Source organism: Polyodon spathula, chromosome 11, assembly GCF_017654505.1.
Source record: "Polyodon spathula isolate WHYD16114869_AA chromosome 11, ASM1765450v1, whole genome shotgun sequence".
Taxonomy (NCBI): domain Eukaryota; kingdom Metazoa; phylum Chordata; class Actinopteri; order Acipenseriformes; family Polyodontidae; genus Polyodon; species Polyodon spathula.
In genome coordinates this window covers 19919846-19941834 of record NC_054544.1, presented here as the reverse complement: position 1 = coordinate 19941834, position 21989 = coordinate 19919846, and the positions used below count along the sequence as shown (strand labels likewise).

Here is a 21989-nt window from a genome sequence, read left to right as displayed (position 1 = left end):
AAACGTCTTTAAAATATAAAGAACAGATGAGTTTAAAGCTTGTACGAGGACCTGTGATTTAGTTGCCCTGGCAGTGTGCCTCAACCTTGCCTGGGGGCGGGGGGGGGGGGGGGTAATTCAGGAACCATGACTGTTCGACCTATAGCCTTATGTGAAACTGGTGACAGAGGAGCAGGAGCCAGTATGTGCCAATGTGGGTTATGTTATGTTATGTTATGTGATGTGATGTGGACATTTATTTTTGTACACATGGCAGCAAAAATCACTTGCGGTCCAGTTTGTGTGTGTGGTTTATTTTCTCAAACACAACCAAGAACTAATACAAAGGCCTAAAAGTGTGAGTTGCGTGAAAATGGCATTTCAATATATTGCGTGTTAAACCAGCACTGCCGTACAATACTGAGGTCCTTATTTCGGGATCCCTTGTGTATCTCCATTTGTGAAGTCTAGTTTGTGCAGATGCCTGAAGCACACTGTTTCAGAAACAGACGAACCAAGTAATAACTAGAGTACTTTATAGAGGTTAAGTGATTGTCCTATTATCTACTGTATGTTGGCCCACTCCTGTTTCTCTGTTTGGGACCATTAACATTGTTATTTATTTAATTTAATGTTTTTTTATAACCAGGTCTTAATAAACATCTTTATTGGTTAAGAAGACTTACAAAATTTAAAGGTGACACATGCAGAACCAACCAAATATTTTATTTAATACTATGCATTTATTATCGCCGTGAGCACTATACTCAAAATAATTCCAAGGCATAGAGAGAAATAAATGAATAGAAACAACAAAATGTTCTTTCATAGAATATATTCAATAAGTTGGTATTTTTTTCAGTGGTGTATTAATGTTTCTAGTAAACTAAAACAAGTAAACTGTGTATGTGTGTGTGTATACTGTTGTAGGTTTCATTTTGTAGCATTTTGAGATTTGGCTTTCATCAGTGATGGTCTTTTCACACCAAGCACTTTGCATCAGAGCGTCAGCATTGGGTTACTTCCACAGCAAAAGTGTCAATCAATCTGAAGCGCTGTCACTGAACAGCATTTTCTTAAAGTAAAGCATTATATTTTTGTATCCTTCAGTATTAAGTACTGTGATAGAAGTACTATCTCAGGATCACTAAAATTCAGTGTCTTTTTTGCAGAAAAAATTGTATACATTATACATTTCATTAGTCTGCCATTGTGGTGCTGTCGTTGCCACCCTGTACCGTACATCATGACTGTTGAAGGTTTAGTGCCTTCCCATTTGGCACACACACAGACGTGCACTCAAAACAATGACTGCTATCTTTATAATTATTTACAACATTGTTTGAACACTTCCCACCTGTTGCTGATGTATACAGCGCTTGCTAATTTATTGAAATAAAAAAAGTAGGGTTGCACCCTCTATAAAATAATGATTACATAATACTTGCATGTGATTACTTGCAACTTTTTTGCTCAATACCGTGTGCCCTGGTATATCCTTCTAACATATATTCCCCTGTCCCACACCAAGTAAGCTGTTAAAAATAAAAGCAGATTTTGCCAAACGAAATATGCTAGACTGCCGTTAAACATCTTTTTATGTCCTGCAAAGTGTAGATAAACGAGAGGTTTATCTATGTGTTTTTCTGTCTTCTAGTTCCTGAAACCTATCTGTTTATTATTATTATTTATTATTATTATTATTATTATTATTATTATTATTATTATTATTTTTTAAAGCGGCAGTCCTGTAGCCTACTTGGAAACAACCATTCACAATTTAAAAAATACAGTATCTACCATTTTATTTTGAACACACTAATACAAACAATTATTTACCATGTTGATGTTTATTTTTTATACTCTTGCATATGGGAACACAGTCTATTTGACACCTCCTTTTTACACTACGTGACTGGTGTGAAAGCCTCCTAAGATGTACATTAATCGCTGATGCTTTGAGTTGAGCTTGATGTGAAGAACCTTTACGCTTGCCTTGACTGTTCCCATGGAAATGGGAGTATCAGCAGAAATGTTACCAAGCAGAACAAAAATACTGAAACAAATTAAATACCAGAGAAATACAAAAATCACAGTTAATGAATGACTAATATGCCATTTTCATTCTACTTACTGTTTTAAAAACTGCAAATATACTAGACGAGAGCTCCATACTGGGATCTTGGCCTGCGAATTTTGTACAATGGAACGCTCCCTAACCAAACTGCTGTCGGTGATAAACTTGACAAACACGACAAATTATCAGTATTAACAAACACAGCTAATTTTCTTGATTACCATTCATTTAAAATCAGTATTTTCTCATGGCGCTAATATACTACAGATTGGCTGATTGGGTTGAAAGGTAGCGGTCAGTGAAAGTGCCAATGAAAAACAGCACACGCTCAAATTTCACATTGTATGGGAATTGGTATGGCACGCTAATTTGAGGAAAATTGTTATATTGAAAGTAGTCTTATCTGCAGAGAATGTATCTAACATGGCCATTGTGCCATATGGAAGTTTTCTAGGGAACATGTTTTACATACCCTTGTATTGCCCTACAAATCCTTTTTTTTTTTTTTGCTCAATACTTATGTCTGTTATGTTATCAAGTAAAACAGCCTTCCTGCAAAGAGTCACCCATCTTTACTTGTATAATGCCTGTGTTACACATTTGGGTACATTTTTCAATCAATGAACCCTGTCATCAAACGCAGAACAGGTATTAATTGTGTTATACAAGTTCTGTACCTCCCTAGACAGAATCTTTAATTGGCTCCCCCTGGGCGACTCAGCACAAGGTGCGATTGCCTTAATGTGTACGAGTTTCTAGCCTACCCATCAAATCTAACTTGTAATTTTCAGTCGGTGCATTGCCCCCAAAGCCTTGGGGCATTACAGGGTTTAATAAAAGGCAAATACATATGATAAAAAGCATACAGTGTTGTACATGAGCTGGTACAAACAAGGAATTAAAGGGTATGGATGTTTTTAATGTTCCGTAATTGTTTTTATTAGTGTGTTCAAAATGGTATGGTTTTTTTATGGATTTCAGTAATCCATCTTTGGGTCTCAGTAGTTTGGTTTAGTAGCTTCCTATTGTACTTGATTACCCATGTAAAAACAGACATGCCCCCTCTGTGAAATTGGATTTAAAATATAAACACAAGACACAATTGGAATTAATATTTAGGATATACTATATTTAACTGGGAACACTGAGTTTAAATTAAAAAACAGTTACAACCTCATTGTGAACTTTTTTTTTTGTTTTATTAATATTATTATTAAATGTATTTTACTGTATTGAACATGGACTCTGATAAATATCATACAACCTTGCATTTTGTCTGAATGCCTCTGTTATTTTGTTTAGAAGCAATGTGCAAAAAAGAAATGGATTGAAGACTGCAACAAAACTGAGTAAAACACTGAACAACAACTTGATGGATATTGCCCTGCTCTGTCGTGTATTTCAAAGTAATGTAGTCAGTAGTTTTGCTGATCAGCCTGTGTTATTTCACTCAATGTCATTTCATTTATTACATTCCTAGGTTCGGTATCGCTTTCATTTTGTGAAAGACTAGAAGCTGTTTACAACAACAGTTGTAAAATCTGTGTTTAAGAGCTGTTAAATGGTTTATTTGTTTTAAGCAGCCAAACTGCACAGTGCCTTTGGTGGCCTCTTAATTCAGGTTTCATTGTATTTTGATTGTACAAGAGCTAAATAACAGCAGGCACTTCTTTTGTATTCAGCTGCTTTATTTAGAGAACCCAGCTCCTGCCAACAAAAAAGAGTGGAAGTGAGTAACAGTAGACAGAGGTCAAAGGGCAAGGGGTTGAAAAGATTATTACAAGAAGTCAGTGTAACAAACCAGAACCCACACCAGTATGAACTAAGAAATCCTTTCCTGTGTTTTTCCTAGATAATAAATTACAAACATATAAAATATCAATGAGAAAGAAACAAATACTCTTAATACCTACAGTATGTTCAGTAAAGCGAGAACACAGTATTAAGTGTAAATAATAAAAAGTAATCATGTATGAGATCACATAAACTGAATTCAACCAAAGCAGAATGTTCCACACACATTCATGATGAACCTTAACATTTAATTAATCACGAAATGCTGTGCTGCCCCATTAAATGGCAGTTCTGTATAACTCAGAACCATTTGCTGTATAAGGCAACATGACTATGGCTGCCATCTGCCTCGTAATGCCAGTACACTAGCAGAATTGCCATGCTCCTGGCATTTGTACACTATTGAATGTACAAGCTAATTCTTTTTGTATTGCATTAAAAGTCCTGTATTGTGGAAGCAAGGAGTAAAAACCAAATTAGAGCTTCAGGAGTGTCAAGATGGTATTTGTTAAACAAACATGTCTTTTAAAATGTAGCCAGCAGTTATGTAGTGTAGCAGTGCCTTAACAGTCATGTTGTAATGTTATCAATTCCAAAGCATTATTGGTATTTTATACTGTAAATGGACTCTATATAACTGGATGTTTTTCACAACCCACTAGGGCCCGTTATCTTGAAAAATATCAACACAGTTTTGTTTTGAAGAAAAGCCCTCCTTAGAAAAATGTGTTTTTGTTTTTCCTCACCACAGGAGATGTACACATGGATTGTTACCATTTTTGTTTGTTACAAGTTTTGCTACTTGCATTGATTGTACTGGCATCACATAGCTCCCCACCTTTACAGTGTGCCTGAAACAGAAGGCAATAAATCATACAAAATACATGGACTCAAATTAGAGCAAACCTTGCCCCCCCCCCCAAAAAAAAAAAAAATATTGAATAAGTTCAATAAATTCTAGTAGTTGAAATTAGTAGAAATGAGAAACTCTAGGTTTTCTGTATTTTTCCTTTTCCTTCTCTAGTCCATTTAGGGACAATCAACCTGTTTGAAAGAAGAAAAGATATATATATTAACATATATAAAAGCCACATTCTCTTTTTCAGTGAATCAAAAGTTCAGTGATGTATTTATATTTTGTCATGCAGGCTCTACAGACAGAGGCTGCAGACCAAGGCTCACAGCAGCAAATGTACTGAGCTGTTGTGTGATGGGTCAGGTTTGAGCTAAACTTTTACTAGGCCGGAATGATTTGAATTTCCAGGAGTGAAAAAACAAGTTCTAAAACACTGCCACCCTCAAAATACATGAATATACTGCAAACTTAAAAACGGGATAGGTAATGATACCTACATTACAAAGAAAGTAGACCCCACAGAAATCTGTAACAAAATCTACTTTCTGCAAAGTATTTGCACTATTCTGCAGTTCTTATTTTGTAATATAATGATTGTTTTTCAGTATGTATAGCAAGAAAATGTAAGATGCTTGTAAGTGGTTAAATTCACCCCTCTGTCATTTTTGCACTGATGTTGAATCTCTTGAATGAATTTATTTGTCAAGGTTGCAAACCTCTCTATTGCCGAGACAAAATCCTGCCATCCCGCTGACATTCACTCATACTCCACTCTGGTGCTGGTCCACTCTGCTTTTGCTATTCGAGTAGCTCACTATTCACTTCTACCCTACTACTTTATGATATTTAGACCACCCTGTGTAATACCCTATGTGTTGACTCACCTTCCACTAACAGGCGCGCAGAGGACTCATGCTCCCCAACCTGGACACTGTAAGTTCCCTCATCCATGGCAGTGACCTGCCGGATGACCAATTTGCGGTAGCAGCCCTCGCTGCAGATCTCGTAATGGTCTGAGGGCAGGATGAGGGTCTTTCCTTGGTACCAGCGCACACTGCAGCGCGGGTTCGACACGGTGCACTCCAGGATCACACGGTGCTTTTCCAGGGCGGTCTTATCACGCAGGGGCTTCACAATCTGCACTGGGAGCTCTGGAAAGACAGAGGAAGCTGTGCTGTCTTATCAGAGTAAGGTAAGTACATCCAAACTGAACCAGGTGGGTGGGAACATAAACCAGGACTGTGTTCTATGCTCAGTTAGCTTAAGTGTACATATATAAAGTCATAATTGTGTTGTATGAAGGGTGAGCACAGGTTCACGCCACAAAAAAAAATAGTGGCAGATCGTCACTGGACATTCTACAGGGAGCTTTGCATTGGCAGTGGGGCTCTCTTGTGTTAACTTGGCAAAATCAGCTTGGACTCTTCTCACAACATTACAGCAGACTTTACTGCTCAGACTAAAGGGTGTATTGGAACCTAGCATGAAGGACTTGTCATGTAATTGACCCATGTTGAGACCATATACCCTGTGCTAAAATCCTCAAGTATTACATTTGCCAAACCTAATACTGCAAGTAATGAGCTTTGGTTGGGTGCAAACCAGAAAGAGCCAGGTTCATCTGCTATTGTGTCTGTATTGCTTTTAACCTCGGTTCACTGAGTGGTCAGTCAGGAAGGGCAGTGCATCACACAACACTGCTAATTACACTCTGAACCCTGTAACTTCTGATAGGCAGCAGCTAATCTATGAGATTGGAGTCACAGAAAGTAAGTGGGCAGGGCTGGGCACAGACAGGCAGCCATCCACACTGCAACCACTGCTGCTTAAACACTATGCAAAAGAGATAAGCCTTCTGAGGTGTCAGAATCTAACAGCAGTGCATCACACAACACTGCCATTACATGAGCTTTACAATGACTGAAAAAAAACATTTACCTTCCACTTCTAGGTTTGCTGTGGATTCTGCTTGTTTAGCAACAAATGTAATCTTCCCAGAATCCTCTGTCTTCACATTGCAAATCAGGAGGAAGTGCTTATTCCCTGGATGAGAGAGAGAAGAAAGATAATTAAATGAGTGCTCATGTACTGTAAGCACCATTGACTTGATTCCCATTTAAACTTTTAATTGGCCATTTTGTTGAGTTGCAGTTAGAACAAAATGCAGAAGCCAGAATACTTGCACATATTAAATCTCCACTTCATATTTCCTGAGTCACATTGGTTTCAGCTCATATTATACATTTTATACCTTAAGCTACTCTATATTGCACATCATAAAAAATCATGTGTGTCTGTAATTGAATCCCCCACTTCACAGATTGCTGATAATGTGTGTTGCATTGATGTTGCACTGTATCAATCTGAACTCTTAACTGCTGAATTAAAGAAGTGGAAGCCATACCAACTTCTATTATACAACACATATTTTAGTTAGTATTTTGGCATTGTGTTATTTGTATTATGATTTATTGTTAGTATTGTATTTTGTATTCCTGCTGTTTGAACACTGGCTATTTATTAGTTAAAATGTAGTTGTATTAGTGTTTGACAAGATGGTTTTAGAATGGGGATGGTAGAAACCAGGAACAAGACACAGGTATGCAGGGTGCAAACTCCTGGCTGAGCAGTGTTGTATTAAACAAAATAAAACAAAATGAAACACTTCCAACTACAAAATAAAACTGGCATGAGGGTGAAATAAAACAAAGCTACAATACAGAAAATAAACAGAACGAACACCTCAACAAAACAAAGCTACAATACAGAAAATAAACAGAACGAACACCCCAGCAAAACAAAGCTACAATACAGAAAATAAACAGAACGAACACCCCAACAAAACAAAGGTAGCAGACATTTTCTCACAAGTCTCTGTCTCTGTCTCTGTCTCTGTCTCTGTCTCTGTCTCTGTCTCTGTCTCTGTCTCTGTCTCTGTCTCTTCTAACTCCAACCCACCCTAATGAGCCTGGAGCTGGGCTTATATAGCAGGTGGTTAGAAGTTAATTGCACAATTGACAATCCATAAACTCCTAATGACCTGCACCTGAACAATCATCACTGGATGGGAATTAATACCATTCTGGCCAAACACTAATACAATTACATTTTAACTAATAAATAGCCACTTTTCAAACGACAGACAAACAAAATACAATTAATAACAATAAATCATAGTACAAGTAATAATGCAACACCCAAATACTAACACAAAATATAGAGGGCGGGCACCCTGTCGCAAGCACCCCATATTTTATCATTCATTATTTTGGGAAGTAGGGCTAGGTTATGGTCCATGGCAAGGGGGAAAGGATAAAGGGGGTACCCCTTGGTTAGCAAGGGTGGAGTGAGACAGGACCTTATCGATTTTTGGTGTGTGTTTGCTGTGGTCAGCTGGAGGAGACACAGGTTTAGTATTCAGGAATTTAAACAAAATACAAGTTATTTTCAGATTATACTGAAAACAGAAATGTGGTCCTGACCTTTTATTCCTGGAGACCTGCTTCGATTAAATATTTTTACAAAGACAAAATATAACTATATAAATATAGAAACTCACCTTCCTGACGAATTCTGATGGTGCTGGTGGGCTTGATTTTCTCCCCGTTTCTGAGCCACTCTCCCTTCACATTCTCCACTGACACCTCGCACATAAACACAGCGTTCTCGTCCTCCTGGATAGCAGCATCCTGCAGTCCTTGCACTATCTTCACCTCCCGCTCTGTTAGTGTGGGTTCCGATCACAAGGAAACAATTTAATGAGGGTTATGGGGTACAAAGACACTACAATAAAGTTTTTAACCCCACAGTAAATTGATTAAATGTGCCCCCCCCCCCCCCCCCCCCCCCCCCCCCCCCCCCCAAGAAACATGTACATTTTTCTAAAAGATTTGTCAATTTTAATACATGCTCTATAATGCCTTGTTAATATAGATTGTACACAATCTTTTTTAGTGCCTAAATTCACCTCCCAATTTTAAGTTAAAACTACAAGAAGCTAAATACAGTTTTTCATGTTTTAAAGTGGTCATGGATTTCTTACAAAACATTTGTATATAGAGCTATTTCCCACACAGAAAGTAATTTACATATTGTTATTAAGACTAATATGCTCATTGTCTTTGAGTCTCATTAGTGGCTGACACAAGTATTTGATAATCTTTGAAGTAAATATATAAATATAGCCTTTAGGATGTTGTTATAGAGGCCTGTTTGTTGAGTTGCTGTGTTATGTTATGCTTAGGAAAGCAGGTAAAAATTTGGGATGACCTTGAATAGGTTACAATTTAGACAGCTGTACTTGGGGACTACATATGTAAGTCTACCATAAAGGCTTTAACTACTGCACTTGACTAATGTAAGAAAAAAAAAAATGCTGTTGAAAAGATGTCCAGAACAGCAGGTGGCACTCTTACATCAGCAATGGTATGTGCAAATCATTCTTGTACCTGTCCTATTGAATGCTTTGAACTTTTTCCGTACACTAAAAAAAAAAAAACATGAGTGAAAAAACACGTGCTAGACTATAGTTGCCCCAGGGCCTGAAGGTGATATATACTAAAATGTTTATTATATATTGAACAGTATATTATATATGTACATATATTTATTCTTATACATTCTTTCTTATACATTATTTGGTGTTATCATACCGTAGACTTCCAAGACAGCGGTCACTTTGTTGTCCACAGCGTCGCAGGTGTAAGTCCCTGAATCTGCGCTCCCGCACTTCGTTATCTGAAGAAACCGCTTCCTCCCCATTGAGTAGATGCGATAGTTCTTCCCTGGTTTCAGCTCCTCTCCGTTCTATAGGCAGATTAAAGAATTTAAAAGTTCCAAAAATGTACAAAACCCCCACTATTGCAGTTTGTCCTTATATCATTATTTACTAGGCATATTAACTAATGCTATCAACCATGGCATTGCTTCTGAAAAGACACCTCAACACTTAATTCCTAAAGTGAGTTTTAGAGAGGAGCACTAGGAGCATGAAACTATTATTACTGTACAGTCTGATTATCATTTTTTAAATTACATCACTTCAGAAGATCAGTTTTTAGTCATTTCAGCAGCACTCGGTTGAAAAACTTTTTTTTTTTTTTTTTGCTGGAATTGTAAGATTAGTGAATAATGGTGTAAGCGGAAACGACAACAGAGAATGTTAGAGCATGCACATAACAGGATATTAAACATGTAATATAAGGAACATTTTGGTGATAAGGTATACCTTTAAATACCAGTGCTTTTTAAAAATTGTATTACTACCTTTAACCACTTAACATCTGCATTCTGCCTAGACAGCTCACACTCAAACGATGCTCCAGAACTTTCAGCTATCCGGAGATCCTCAAGGGCTCTCAGGAACATCACTGGGGGTTCTGAAACACAGAAGAACTGTAGATTTCAGACCATTCCCTCAGGTCTCTTTTTGAAAACTTCAGCCAGATTCAAAAGTACTTAACAGATCATTCCTTCAGCTAGTCCTTCAAGTTGTATAAATTGATAGTCTCTAAAGAGTAACAGGTAACAAAATGTATGTGGGTGAACACTGTTGAAGGAGAATCCCTGCAGTACCTTTCACAGTGAGTCTCGCTGATGTTCTCACGCTCTCTGCACTGAAGGTGATGGTGCCGCTGTCCTCCAGTGTGAGATTGGACATGGTGAGTGCATGCATCCTCTCGTGTGTGCTGACTCTCCAGTTATTGTTGGGTTTGATGCGGATCCCGTCCTTCTGCCACACCCCCTGCACATCCACGTGCGAGACTTCCACCTCAAATGAGGTCGTGTCCCGCTCTAACGTTTCCGTATCAGTCAGGCCTTTCTTAATTGAGATTTTCCTGGCTGTGGAGTAATAATAGGGATTGAGATTATAATATTAGCATGTCAAACGTATCTCCTCATGAATGCTAGTATTTGTTGAGGTCATAATTTCTGTATTAATGTTCGACTTTAATGACTGTTTGAACACTGCGTGCACACACATTGTCCAAACTAAGAAGCTAAAGGCTGAATCTGGTGTAAAAATGACTGGACTCTAAACTAGATATGTGTTTGACTGTTTTTTTTTTGGTTTGTTTTTTTGTGGAAGTGTGGTTAGGACGGCACCGAAGCAAACAGCTCACGGCACGGGTCAGAGCTTACGTTGGTTGGGACGGAGGTTTACAATGTCACAGGTGGCTGACATTTTTCTCTCCCATGTTGTTGAATAATGAAATTATTCCTAGCTATGCCACTAACGCTATCCTTTCCACACACCACCTAGGATTTTAGGGACACATTTAGATGCAATGAAAAGTGATGTGGATTCCTCCCCCGACATGCCAATAAAAGGCAAAGGTCAGACTTTCTTTTGCCATCCATTCCACTGACACATCAGAGAGGTTTGCCTCAGTTGCTAAGGAAACCCCACCTGTTATTCATAAGTTCATGACCAATGTAGTGTAAACCTAACTAATGGCATATTTCTAACAACAGCAGTAGTAGAGGATATCAAGGGAAGGGCTTAATCCTTGGGGTGAAATCATTGGATTAAATTGATACTTTTATATCAACTATATTTTCATAATAGTTAATTTCTTAGATGGTTAATATTCTATTACAGCTACAGTTTTAGCTTGCAACTTTATTGAGATATGAGATTGTGTTGTTGTATTGTATAATTAATATAAAAGACAAACAAAACCATATTGTGAATATACCAATGGGTATTCATAGAGAAGATCCTATTGTTAGCTGTATTTTAAAACAGTCATGAAACAGATACTGTGTGGTAATTGTGTAGTGTAAATAAATGTACAGTACATTTCCTCTTGTGTCTGGATTTGAGTTTTCTTGCCATTACAGTGACTTTTTATTTTTTTATTTATTTTTTTACTTTAAAGAAAATACCTGTGTGTCTTCTGATTAAGCACAAAAGAACCTTTAGGTACAAAACACATTTTATATCAGATGGTTCTACTTTTTTAAAAAATAAATATGATACTAAAGAGTTTATTTTCAATGATAATGCTTGTTCTCCAGCTCTTGCAGCAACCTTATCTTACCACATAGCTTTTTAATCGTGATCTTTATATGCAGGTATTTCCCTTCATTATTAATTATGGTCTTTATGCAGGTGAACAGAAAGATGTCAGAAAAAAACAATCCTCCAGACTGCAACGCATAACACTATGTAACACAATTTTTGTTCCTGGGTAGTAAGTGTTATTTCTTAATTGCTTATGCCTCAAAAGTATAGAAAATGGCTATTATTCCCCACAAACTTTGCTTTTGTGACCAGGACAGTGATATTTTGAAATGTACCTATTTCCAATGAGAAAACAGGCGAATTTGTGTCTCTTCATTCACATAAAGTCAGAAAAAAACAACATATGAATCCAAATTAACATGTATTTATACTAAAGTAATACAAAAATGACTACAAAAGATTTAGAAGTGAGTAGTTTTTCGAGATTTATGATTATATTGTAAATCACTTTCACGAATCAGCCCCCAAAGGTAGTCTCCCATCATGTTCTCATTATACTGTTCTTGGTAGCGGAGTTCAAAGTCTAGTATATCCTGGTGGAAGCTCTCGCCTTGCTCCTCCGAATTTATCAAGATGAGCATCAAGGATATAGACTTTGAGGGACATCCTACAGCCCATTGTGCCGTAGTTCTTCACCAAAGTCTCAACCAGCTCCACATAGTTATCGGCCTTGTGATTGCCCAGGAAGCCCCGAACCACTGCCACAAAGCTGTTCCAAGCCGCTTTCTCCTTACTAGTGAGCTTCTTGGGGAATTCATTGCACTCCAGGATCTTCTTTATCTGTGGTCCGACGAAGACACCGGCTTTGACCTTTGCCTCAGACAGCTTAGGGAAGAAGTCTTGCAGGTACTTGAACGATGCCGACTCCTTTTCTAGAGCTCTGACAAATTGTTTCATAAGGCCCAATTTGTTGTGCAGTGGTGGCATCAGTACATTCCGGGGGTCCACCAGTGGTTCCCACTTGACGTTGTTCCTCTCCACAGAGAACTCGGTCCACTGTGGCCAGTCCCGCCTGTGGTAGTGCGCCTCGGTGTCTCTGCTGTCCCAAAGGCAAAGATAGCAGGGAAACTTGGTAAAACTGCCTTGGAGACCCATCAGGAATGCCACCATTTTGAAGTCTCCTATGACCTCCCAGCCGTACTCATCATACTTCAAGGCGTCCAGCAAGGTCTTGATGCTGTTGTAATCCTCTTTGAGGTGCACCGAGTGAGCCAGGGGAAGAGACGGGTACTTGTTACCAATATGGAGCAGCACGGCTTTGAGGCTCCTGGATGAGCTGTCAATGAAGAGGCGCCACTCATTCTGGTTACAGGCGATTCCGATTGTTTCGAACAGACTGGTCACATTGTGGCAGAAGCAGAGCCCATCTTGACGGGTGAAGAAGCTGGAAAAAGGTTGGTGACGCTTCCTCTGATCTGCGACTTGCACACTTTCATCCAACAAGTTCCATTGCTTGAGCCTAGACATCAAAAGCTTGGCATTGGACTTGGTGAGACCAAGATCTCTAATCAAGTCGTTGAGGTCTTTTTGGTTGGGGTAGTATGGGTTTCTCTCCTCAGCTCCACCTCTGAAATTGTCATCTGGATCTACAACGTCTTCCTCGCTCTCTGACTTGCTGCTCTCTTTTAAAGACGGCTGCTCTCTCTCCGGAGGAGTGGGTATGGGGAGCTCATGGCAGTGTGGCACCGTGGTGATGGATGAAGGAAGGTCCGGATACGTGATAGCAGGTGCATTCTTGCCAGTCCGACGTTTGGAAGGGTCCACCATGCAGAAGTAGCAGTTGCTTGAGTGGTCAGTGGGTTCCCGCCAAATTCTTGGGATAGCGAACTTCATGGCTCTCTTTTCCCCTCTGTACCATCCTACAAAAATACATTTATTTCACCCATGACTAATGTGTAAGAGATTCTTGCAACATTTTTCATATATGATATATTTTTTCAATAACATTGAAAATTGTAAAACATTTTAAAATTAAAAACTTTTACAATTTTAAAAATTAACAAATTTTATAACATAAAATTCTGAACAACAATTGTCCATCTTACCTTCCAGAGTTTTTCTGCAGTGCTCGCAGGTGAAATAAGGTGCCCAGGGTTTGTCTTGATCCCCGACAGGCATGCCGAAATATGCCTTGTAGGCCTCACACATCTTAGCAGATGCTTCCACTGAGTACTTTTTCGCTCTTGTCTTGATAAATTGGCTGCAGACATAGCAAAATGCGTCTGCTGGATGCTTGCAGCCTCTTGATGCCATCTCAAAAAAATGCAGATATGTATCCACTTAGGCAGCTGGAACTAAACTGGTGGGCTTAAGGCCCCTGTATTTATACTACTATTTATATTACTGGAAAGTTCTAGAAAGTTCTAGAAGTTACTCCAAGTTTACTCAGCACTGAATCTATCTGGAATGTTCTGGAAAATAGGTAAATTTCAAAATATCACTGTCCTGGTCACAAAAGCAAAGTTTGTGGGGAATAATAACCATTTTGTATACTTTTGAGGCATAAGCAATTAGGAAATAACACTTACTACCCAGGAACCAAAAAAAAATTGTTACACGGTGTAATCAACAGTTGTATGTCATCATCCTTGCAACTCTAGCTTCTAGTCAGAAAGCCTCCCCTAGCATGAAAAACAAACAATGACTGATTAAACAAATACTACAACAAACCCAACTGTGACATGTCACATGTTTACCAGCCCAGGGGTAGCTGTATATGGCTCCTACTGTATGTTTGTTCTGCATGGCTCCCTGTTGTTGTATCTGCTTAAATCTTAATTTCCCTGAACAGTCTGTACCTGCTATTAAAAAAAAAACTGATTCTAAAAAGACTTCTTGAGGCTGATTTTGGGCAAGCAAGACAGAGAAGCATACGAGTGTTGCACTATATACTAAAACCCATAAAAGACCACTGAAGCCTAAATTTGGTTGAAACACAGTTTTATTTGTACAAAAGATGAAGCAAACTGAGGCCTTGATAACCCAGGAAGTAGAAGTAGAGCTGCCATACTCACGCTCCACGTTGAGCTTGCCCTGTGTCCGGTCATGTAGTGTCTCACAGCGGAAGATGCCCCGGTCTGAGAAGGTGAGGTTGTGGACAGTGAGGCTGCGCTTCCTCCCTTTCGCACTCAGTGTGAATTTGGGGCTGGGCTGGATGACCACACCCTGTCTCATCCACTGGACCTCCCCTGATTCCACACTGACCTCCACTTCCAGCATGGCCTCCCCATGCTCCTCTGCAATCACGGTTTCCATCTTCTTTGTGAACAGGACCTGTGCTTCTATACCCGAGAGGGGGGAAAACAGTTGTAGTGAAGGCTGCCAGAATTGTACCACCACAAAGTTTGATCTTACAAGTGTATTTAGAAGCTGAACCTGAAAACATTTTTAAAGGTGGTAATCACTGTATATGAGTGGTGTCAAACTCAAATTAACATTAAATCCCACCAGCAACCTCCAAACTTTTATGTATCAGAAAGCTCCATTGCAGGACATGGTAAGTTCACCATGGAACTTACAGATAGAACGTCTAGCTTTAAAAAGCAAAACAGAAAGAAAGCAAAATGTAAGTACATCTTTAAATGAGATTTTTAAAAGATGAAATCACAGTAAAGCCACTGTTTTATCAGTATCTAATCAAAATAAACCCTGATTATGAGGCATTACTTTGAGGCATTAAATAAGAATATATCTGATTTATTTGATGCACTTGTTACACCATCATTTTCTGCATATTAATGCATCCTATGTATAAGATGTATGATTTACATCCTTAATAATCTCTTGTGTACTACCCAAGAAACATTTTATACTATATACAGTAAAATACTACAACCCGAGTATACTGCGCAAACCTGGTTATAGCACAAATTATTTTCAAAATTGTAAACAAGTGCACAATATACTGGAAAATTAAGGTTTTACTGTGTTTATTATGTCTCCCAATCTCAACAGGAAACAAGAAACAGGACCACGTTGCTTATCTGATTAAATGCAAAGCATCGATCTGCTCTGGTGTTCACTCACCCTGAACCTGAAGGTTGGCCTCCGACACCACCCCCTCAGCCTCAGCCGTCACCTTGGAGCTGTCTGTAAGCTGGCAGTCTCGGATAGTCAGTGTGTGACACAGCCCGTTTCTGGACACCACAAACTTGTCATCTGGAACAACCACATTGCCGTTCCTGTGCCACACCAGCTCGGCATCTTCTGGTGACACAACGCACTTCAATGTGGCGTCTTCCCCTTCCAGCACGGTGATGTTGTGCAGTTCTGAGATGACCTCCACCACCCGAGGCACTGAGAGAGAAGGGGGAGGAAGAACAATGAACTGCCTGCAGAGCTGGAAGGCTGAGTAGGAACATTTTTTAGTAACATTTCAGATTACAGAGTACGAAAAGCTACCATTTTTAATTACAATTGTTGTTGCAGTTACTTTGTAGCAACTGTGTAATTACACACCCTGGCAAAGGCTATTTCCATTTAATTATATCTTTATTACACGTGTAGCAATGGCAGGAAACATTGCATAAACCTAGCCAGTGGGATTTGACTTTTATAAATGCCCCTTTTAACATAAAATCCCACACATTCTAGCAACCAGTCACTGATTCAAACAGACATGTGAGCACTTGAGACCACCTGGCAGGTGGACTGAAAAAGAAAGCAAGCTTATCCACTGAGTTCAGGCCAAGAAAAACCAAACAAACAGAGGGGTCTCATATTGTAAGTGGAAATGACAAAGTATCGCCAAAACAATACATGCACCTCTGAGACTTGGACTCATTACTCATTTATTGGAATAAATCTCATATTCTGTATTACTTTAATGTCTAATGACATTAAGTTGAAAAAACAGAATTTTTTCTTAATAAAATTAATACATATTATCTCCTTACTCTCCACAGTAACTCTGGCACATGTCTTGTCATCTTTGGATTCACAGACGTACTCCCCAGTGTCGTTGCCTGTAGCATGGTGAATGGTCAGTGAGTGCTCGCGACCGTCGGCATTGATAACAAGATATCTGCTGGGCCTGATCTTTTGGCCATCTTTCTGCCACTGGACATCTCCCTTCGGTTTGCAGAGTTCACAACGTAGAATGATTGTGTCATCTTTGTAAGCGTAGACCTCTTCCAAACTTCGGACAAAATTCAACTTCAGCTCTAAATCACAGAGGCAAAAGGTAAATGTATTCATTCTTATGTAACAAGCTAGTGCTGCATGAATCCATGTAAGGGAAAAGTAAGAAAAACTGTGCTGTGTTCACAAAGCTTTAACACAGGAGTTATTTAAAAAAATGTCTGTATTTATTAATAAAATTCACTTTGATATTCCTGAAACTGTTCTGGACTACTAACAGTTTCATTAACCCTTTACGGTCCTATGTCGCACCAGGTCCGACATTACAATTTTTCCTTTCCGGTCCGAAGTTTGGTGATAAAACGAGTGATCAGGAGATGATTTATCAGTATGCACTACTATGAAGAGACATATGATAAATACAGCAAACAAGGAGTGGGACAGGGCTGGAGATGCAGTACTGAGTGTCCTGTTGTTATGCAGTGCCTTTTAAACCTGTTTTACTATGAATAAAATTACTTTTAAACAGCGCGTGTGAAAATAAATTGGACCTGATGCGCCTGACAGACGCTGAATAAATGGACTGCAAATATGAAACTTTCATTTACAGTAAAACTTGTCAAAACCAGCATCATTTGAGACTTTTTGACCACTTAGAAAAAACTTTAATACAGTACATACAGTATAATAAACACAGTGCCTCAGCATAATCTGTACCTGGCACAAGCCTGTTTAAACCATTCCCATACAAAGTCGTTCACTTGTTCGTACCAACATGCAGGCATCAGGAGCTTTCTGCCGGCATTCAGGTTTTCTCCATGTTGTTTAAAGTAAAGTCTTTTCCAAGCATTTCTTTTTAGAATCACACCATTCAATAGGGATTTGGTCAGGACCCAGAAATCAAGCTGGATTATTCAGAATCACAGTATGTAGAGGGGCTGTATTAGACAGGCTTTACTGTATATATATAAAAGAGTCTTTGAAAAACCAACTTGGGAGTTAAAGCTTTATAAACCATTTTGAGTCCATTTTGTCTTGACTAGTTGGGCGATTTATTTTTCTCCATAGAAACATACACTGTACTGGTAACTAACCAGGCTGGGCTTTGTCTCCAGGAGGTCTGTTGATCTTCAGTCCTCCTGATCAGTAAATCGGTTATAATGGTGCATAATTAGTGTGACATAAAATGGAAAAATGAAAACCATGTAATGTGGCGGCACCCACCTTTCACACTGACGACAAACGCCATTTGATCGTCCTGAGAGACGCAGGTATACATGCCGCAGTCTTCCTTGGACGTGTTCTTCACAATGAGGCTGTGAACTCTACCCTCCACCCTCATCTCGTACTTCTCGCTGTCAAAGATCTGGCTTTGGTGACGGAACCACTTCACCTGACTTTTATCACTTGACAACACTGCTGACATGATCGTGTTTTCAGTTTCTGTGGCAAACACATCCTCTGGCTTTTCCTGTTTGCGTTCAAACGTGATGGGAGCCGCTTAAGGAAAAATAAGACAAAATAACAAATAGTTCAAATCTAGCCTCTGCTAAAACTTCATGCTGGAGATACCAATTGTTTCATCTCAGTAGTGTCTATCAGTCATTAGGGAAAGTAGATGACTGGTTATTGGCAGATAAGAAGTATTGAAAGGGTGATTCAAATTTCGCTGTCCAGGTGAAATGACCCAGGAAGTGTAATGAAAACTGCTTTCTTTACCCTAGTATGGTACCAGATTTTTTTTTGTTTTTTGTTTGCTATAACATGTGAAATTACACAACTGTTAAGACTTATGGAAGTATTTCATAACACAAGCTTTTACACCTTTTAAGGTTATGAACTTGCGCTGAGCATAAATATGCCTGTACCGTGCAGTAGATAGGGTCCCACTGCTGCCAGTATTTCTTTTGTGTTGTTTTACTGCACCCCCATTTGTGGGCTCTCCTCCTACCTTTGACCTGCAGCGTGAAGTGAATTTCATCACTGAAGGCATCGCATGTGTACACTCCACTGTCTGACAGCTGCACTTTGTGAATGCTGAAAAGGCGGGACTTCCCATCACTGCTTGTGCAGTAGCGTTCCCCGCTCATGTCCCTCCAGTTCTTTAACCACTGCACCACAGCATCTTCCTTGGAGACCCGTGCACACAGCGTCACACTTTCGTTTTCCACAACTTCAATTGACTCCTTCGCATCATCTTTGTTCAGAATTTGAACAGGCATCTCTAAATGTAAAAATGGACATTTAAATAAATATTGGGAGGTAATTGTTAAAGGAATATTCAGATTTGACTTTGCCAGCTAGATGACTGACTGTGGCATGAATCGAATAATCCATTAACTGGTCTTGCATTCAAATATTTTGTAAAAATGTATACAGTACCTCAAATATTTCATCAGAAATCTGGGAATCAAATACCACAATCTACAAAAATGATTAGATTGTTTTGCTTTTCATTACTCTGAATATCAGGTCAAAGAGTGATTCTGAGATTCTTTTTTTATTAGTCTCAGCAGCAGATGTCAACAAGCTACCGCCCCCTGCAGGAGAAAAGCCAGCCCTGCAGGTGCCGCTTGAGCTCAGCAGTGCCTGACACAGTAGTGGTCCTTGTCCATGAGGTACCAGTGCCTGAGGTTTACATTTGGGTCTGTATCTCTTATCCACAATGACATTCTGGCTGCCATCAAATTTTCATGAATAAACATGACTGACAAATTTTAGCCACTAAAAATGTGAATTCCAGCCTGGACACAGGAATAAATGTTAAATCTAGGACTGCTTTCATCAGACTTACCTTTTACAGTTACTGTGGTAACCATTTTGTCATCGCCTGCATCACAGATGTATTCAGCCGAATCTGAGGGTCGAAGGCCTGAGATGACCAGCTGGCGTACTGAGCCGAGGGTCTCTATGCAGATACGGGAGTCTTCTGAGGACAAGGGCTTCCCGTTGCAGTACCACTCCACCATGGCGTTGGACCGGGAGAGTTCACAGGTCAACACAAGGTCATCACCAGCAATCAGACTGTGGTGCTCAGGGCTGTCCGAATTTCCTATGATGGTCACTGGAGGCTCTGAAACACAGAGTAAGAAAGCCCAAGCTCATTATTTTTTAATACAGTGTTTTTCATTCAGTGATAAACCCAGGAACATTGTGAATTTCAATACAAAATTAAGTCAAATGCACCTCAACTGACATTCTGGTCAATGTTCTAGTTAACAGGAATCAAAGAGCTCGGGTCTGCCAGTATATTATAAGATTTCCTTTACTTTATTTCAGCTTCCCTTCTCAATACACCCTTGAACTTTAATTTATAACACATTTTCTTTACTGTACTGTATATTAGGGTTCTGCTTTCTAATTTTTAAAATGCTGTTTAATCCTTGAATTGGAGCAGCTACAAGTAAGAAACCTTCATGCACATCTACATTCACAACTAATGTCTCGTTTTCCCTATTCACTACCATCAACAGCAGTATAATATTCCCACTACCTAAATGTCAATCATGTGGTTTCAATGCACGTTGATTGCTCATTATTTTGGTAGTATGAATAGGCCAGGATTGTGGGCTGACCTAAATCTATACAACCTAGGAAGTTATATCTATTAATGTCCAATGCTTAAGATGCTGGACATGGATGAACAAAAGAACAGAAATCTGCCAATTGATAGAGAAATATTGGAGACAATAGTTTCATGGTGATTATGTGACCTACTTTGAGAAAACCCAGCAAAAATAAGTGGAAGAAATGTTACTTGTCCTGAAGTCTTTGTAAACAGTGCTACTAAAATGATCAGGTGCCAGTAATCAGGTCTAATGCTTACCCCCTCCATATGCAATAAAGACCTAAAATATAGACTCAGGTGAGATTTATTAGAGGTGAGATGATTTGTGCAATAACTCTGGTAAGTTCAGGGCACACCTGATCATTTTAGTAACACTCACAAGCTAGTTCTACTAACCAGGTCTGGGTGCAGGATGTGGAGAATCCCTTCCGCCTACTGTGGTTGTGTTTCCCAGAACAGATCACCTATGGTAACATGCCTTACCTTTCACATAGACATGGTAAACAACACTGTCATCACAGGCATCACAGAAGTATTCCCCTGAGTCTGAGGTCTCTGCATTCAGGATGACCAGCGAGCGGAAAGCCCCTTCCTCCTCCAGACAGACACGCTCATTGTCTGTGATTTTCTCTCCGTCTTTGTACCACTTGACGGTCCCATTGACTCGAGAGAGCTCACACTCCAGGACAACATCATCTGAAACCATAACCTGCTGCTGAGTCTTCAGTTCCCCTTTCCGCTTGATCTGCACTGGTGCCTCTGAAACAAGTAAGATTCATAAAACATGTATAACACTTTCACAAAGGCTACATAACACTATGTGAATAATCTATCAGAATCACTTTGAGAACAGAAATAACATGCATATGGGTCATGCCAGCTCAAGTGGAGAAGATTGTTCCTTCATTATAAATGAAAAGTTAAACTGCACAATAATTAAGGGAGCAGAGAATATTATACCTAAATTAATGAAGGAATACATTCTTTGGAAACTTACCAGTAACTTTCACTCTAAAATCCATTGTCTCGTCTTTGGCATCACAAAAGTAATTCCCAGAATCCTCTAGCTTGGGGTAGTGGATGGTCAGCCGCCGGAGAACTCCATTCTCCTCAATGGTGACCTCTCTGCTCTCCTCCATCTCTTGACCCTCTTTCCACCAGCTCACCATTGCATTAGAGCGGGAGACCTCACACTCCAGGACCACAGGGTCTCCCACGAAAACTTTAACAGCCCCCGGAGCTTTGTGATGTCGCACAAATTTCACTGGTGGTTCTGACAATAAAGGATTAGAATCAAAATTTATCATAATTTATCCCTCTCATCCACTCAAAACAGTCGCATCATAGGGCTTAACATTTTTTTTTTTAGACCTGGTCCTCAAATGAGGATCTCCCCCATTTGATTGGTTTTTTATCCATCATGTACTATCCCAAGTATGTTATTTACATACTTTTTATCTGTGGTTTAAAAAACGTGAGTGTCTGCTACTAATGGGATACTGACATTTCATGACAGTAAAAAATAATAGGGATTATGCATTCCTTAAAGTAACTGGCAATCTGGTAAGAGTGCACTGTCATGGAACGGCTGTAAAAGCAGAGGGGATTT

At 39.3% G+C, this 21989-nt stretch overlaps 1 protein-coding gene across 8 annotated transcripts in view; it reads right to left on the bottom strand.

Annotated features, from left to right (window-relative positions):
• Positions 1-684: 684 nt before the first annotated feature.
• LOC121322976 (obscurin-like protein 1) overlaps positions 685-21989 on the bottom strand; it is a 48112-nt gene continuing 26807 nt past the window's right edge. For all 8 annotated transcript variants that reach the window (XM_041263644.1, XM_041263645.1, XM_041263647.1 and 5 more), the window contains 15 exons: positions 21378-21653; positions 20864-21139; positions 19607-19885; positions 18764-19036; positions 18037-18312; positions 16629-16895; positions 15760-16029; positions 14748-15014; positions 10281-10547; positions 9972-10084; positions 9359-9512; positions 8266-8427; positions 6645-6749; positions 5591-5857; positions 685-4894 (listed from right to left, as the gene is read on the bottom strand). In XM_041263644.1, coding sequence (XP_041119578.1) covers positions 4890-4894; positions 5591-5857; positions 6645-6749; positions 8266-8427; positions 9359-9512; positions 9972-10084; positions 10281-10547; positions 14748-15014; positions 15760-16029; positions 16629-16895; positions 18037-18312; positions 18764-19036; positions 19607-19885; positions 20864-21139; positions 21378-21653 — 3257 coding nt within the window. In that variant the 3' untranslated portion in view covers positions 685-4889. The remainder of the gene's footprint in view (positions 4895-5590; positions 5858-6644; positions 6750-8265; positions 8428-9358; positions 9513-9971; positions 10085-10280; positions 10548-14747; positions 15015-15759; positions 16030-16628; positions 16896-18036; positions 18313-18763; positions 19037-19606; positions 19886-20863; positions 21140-21377; positions 21654-21989) is intronic.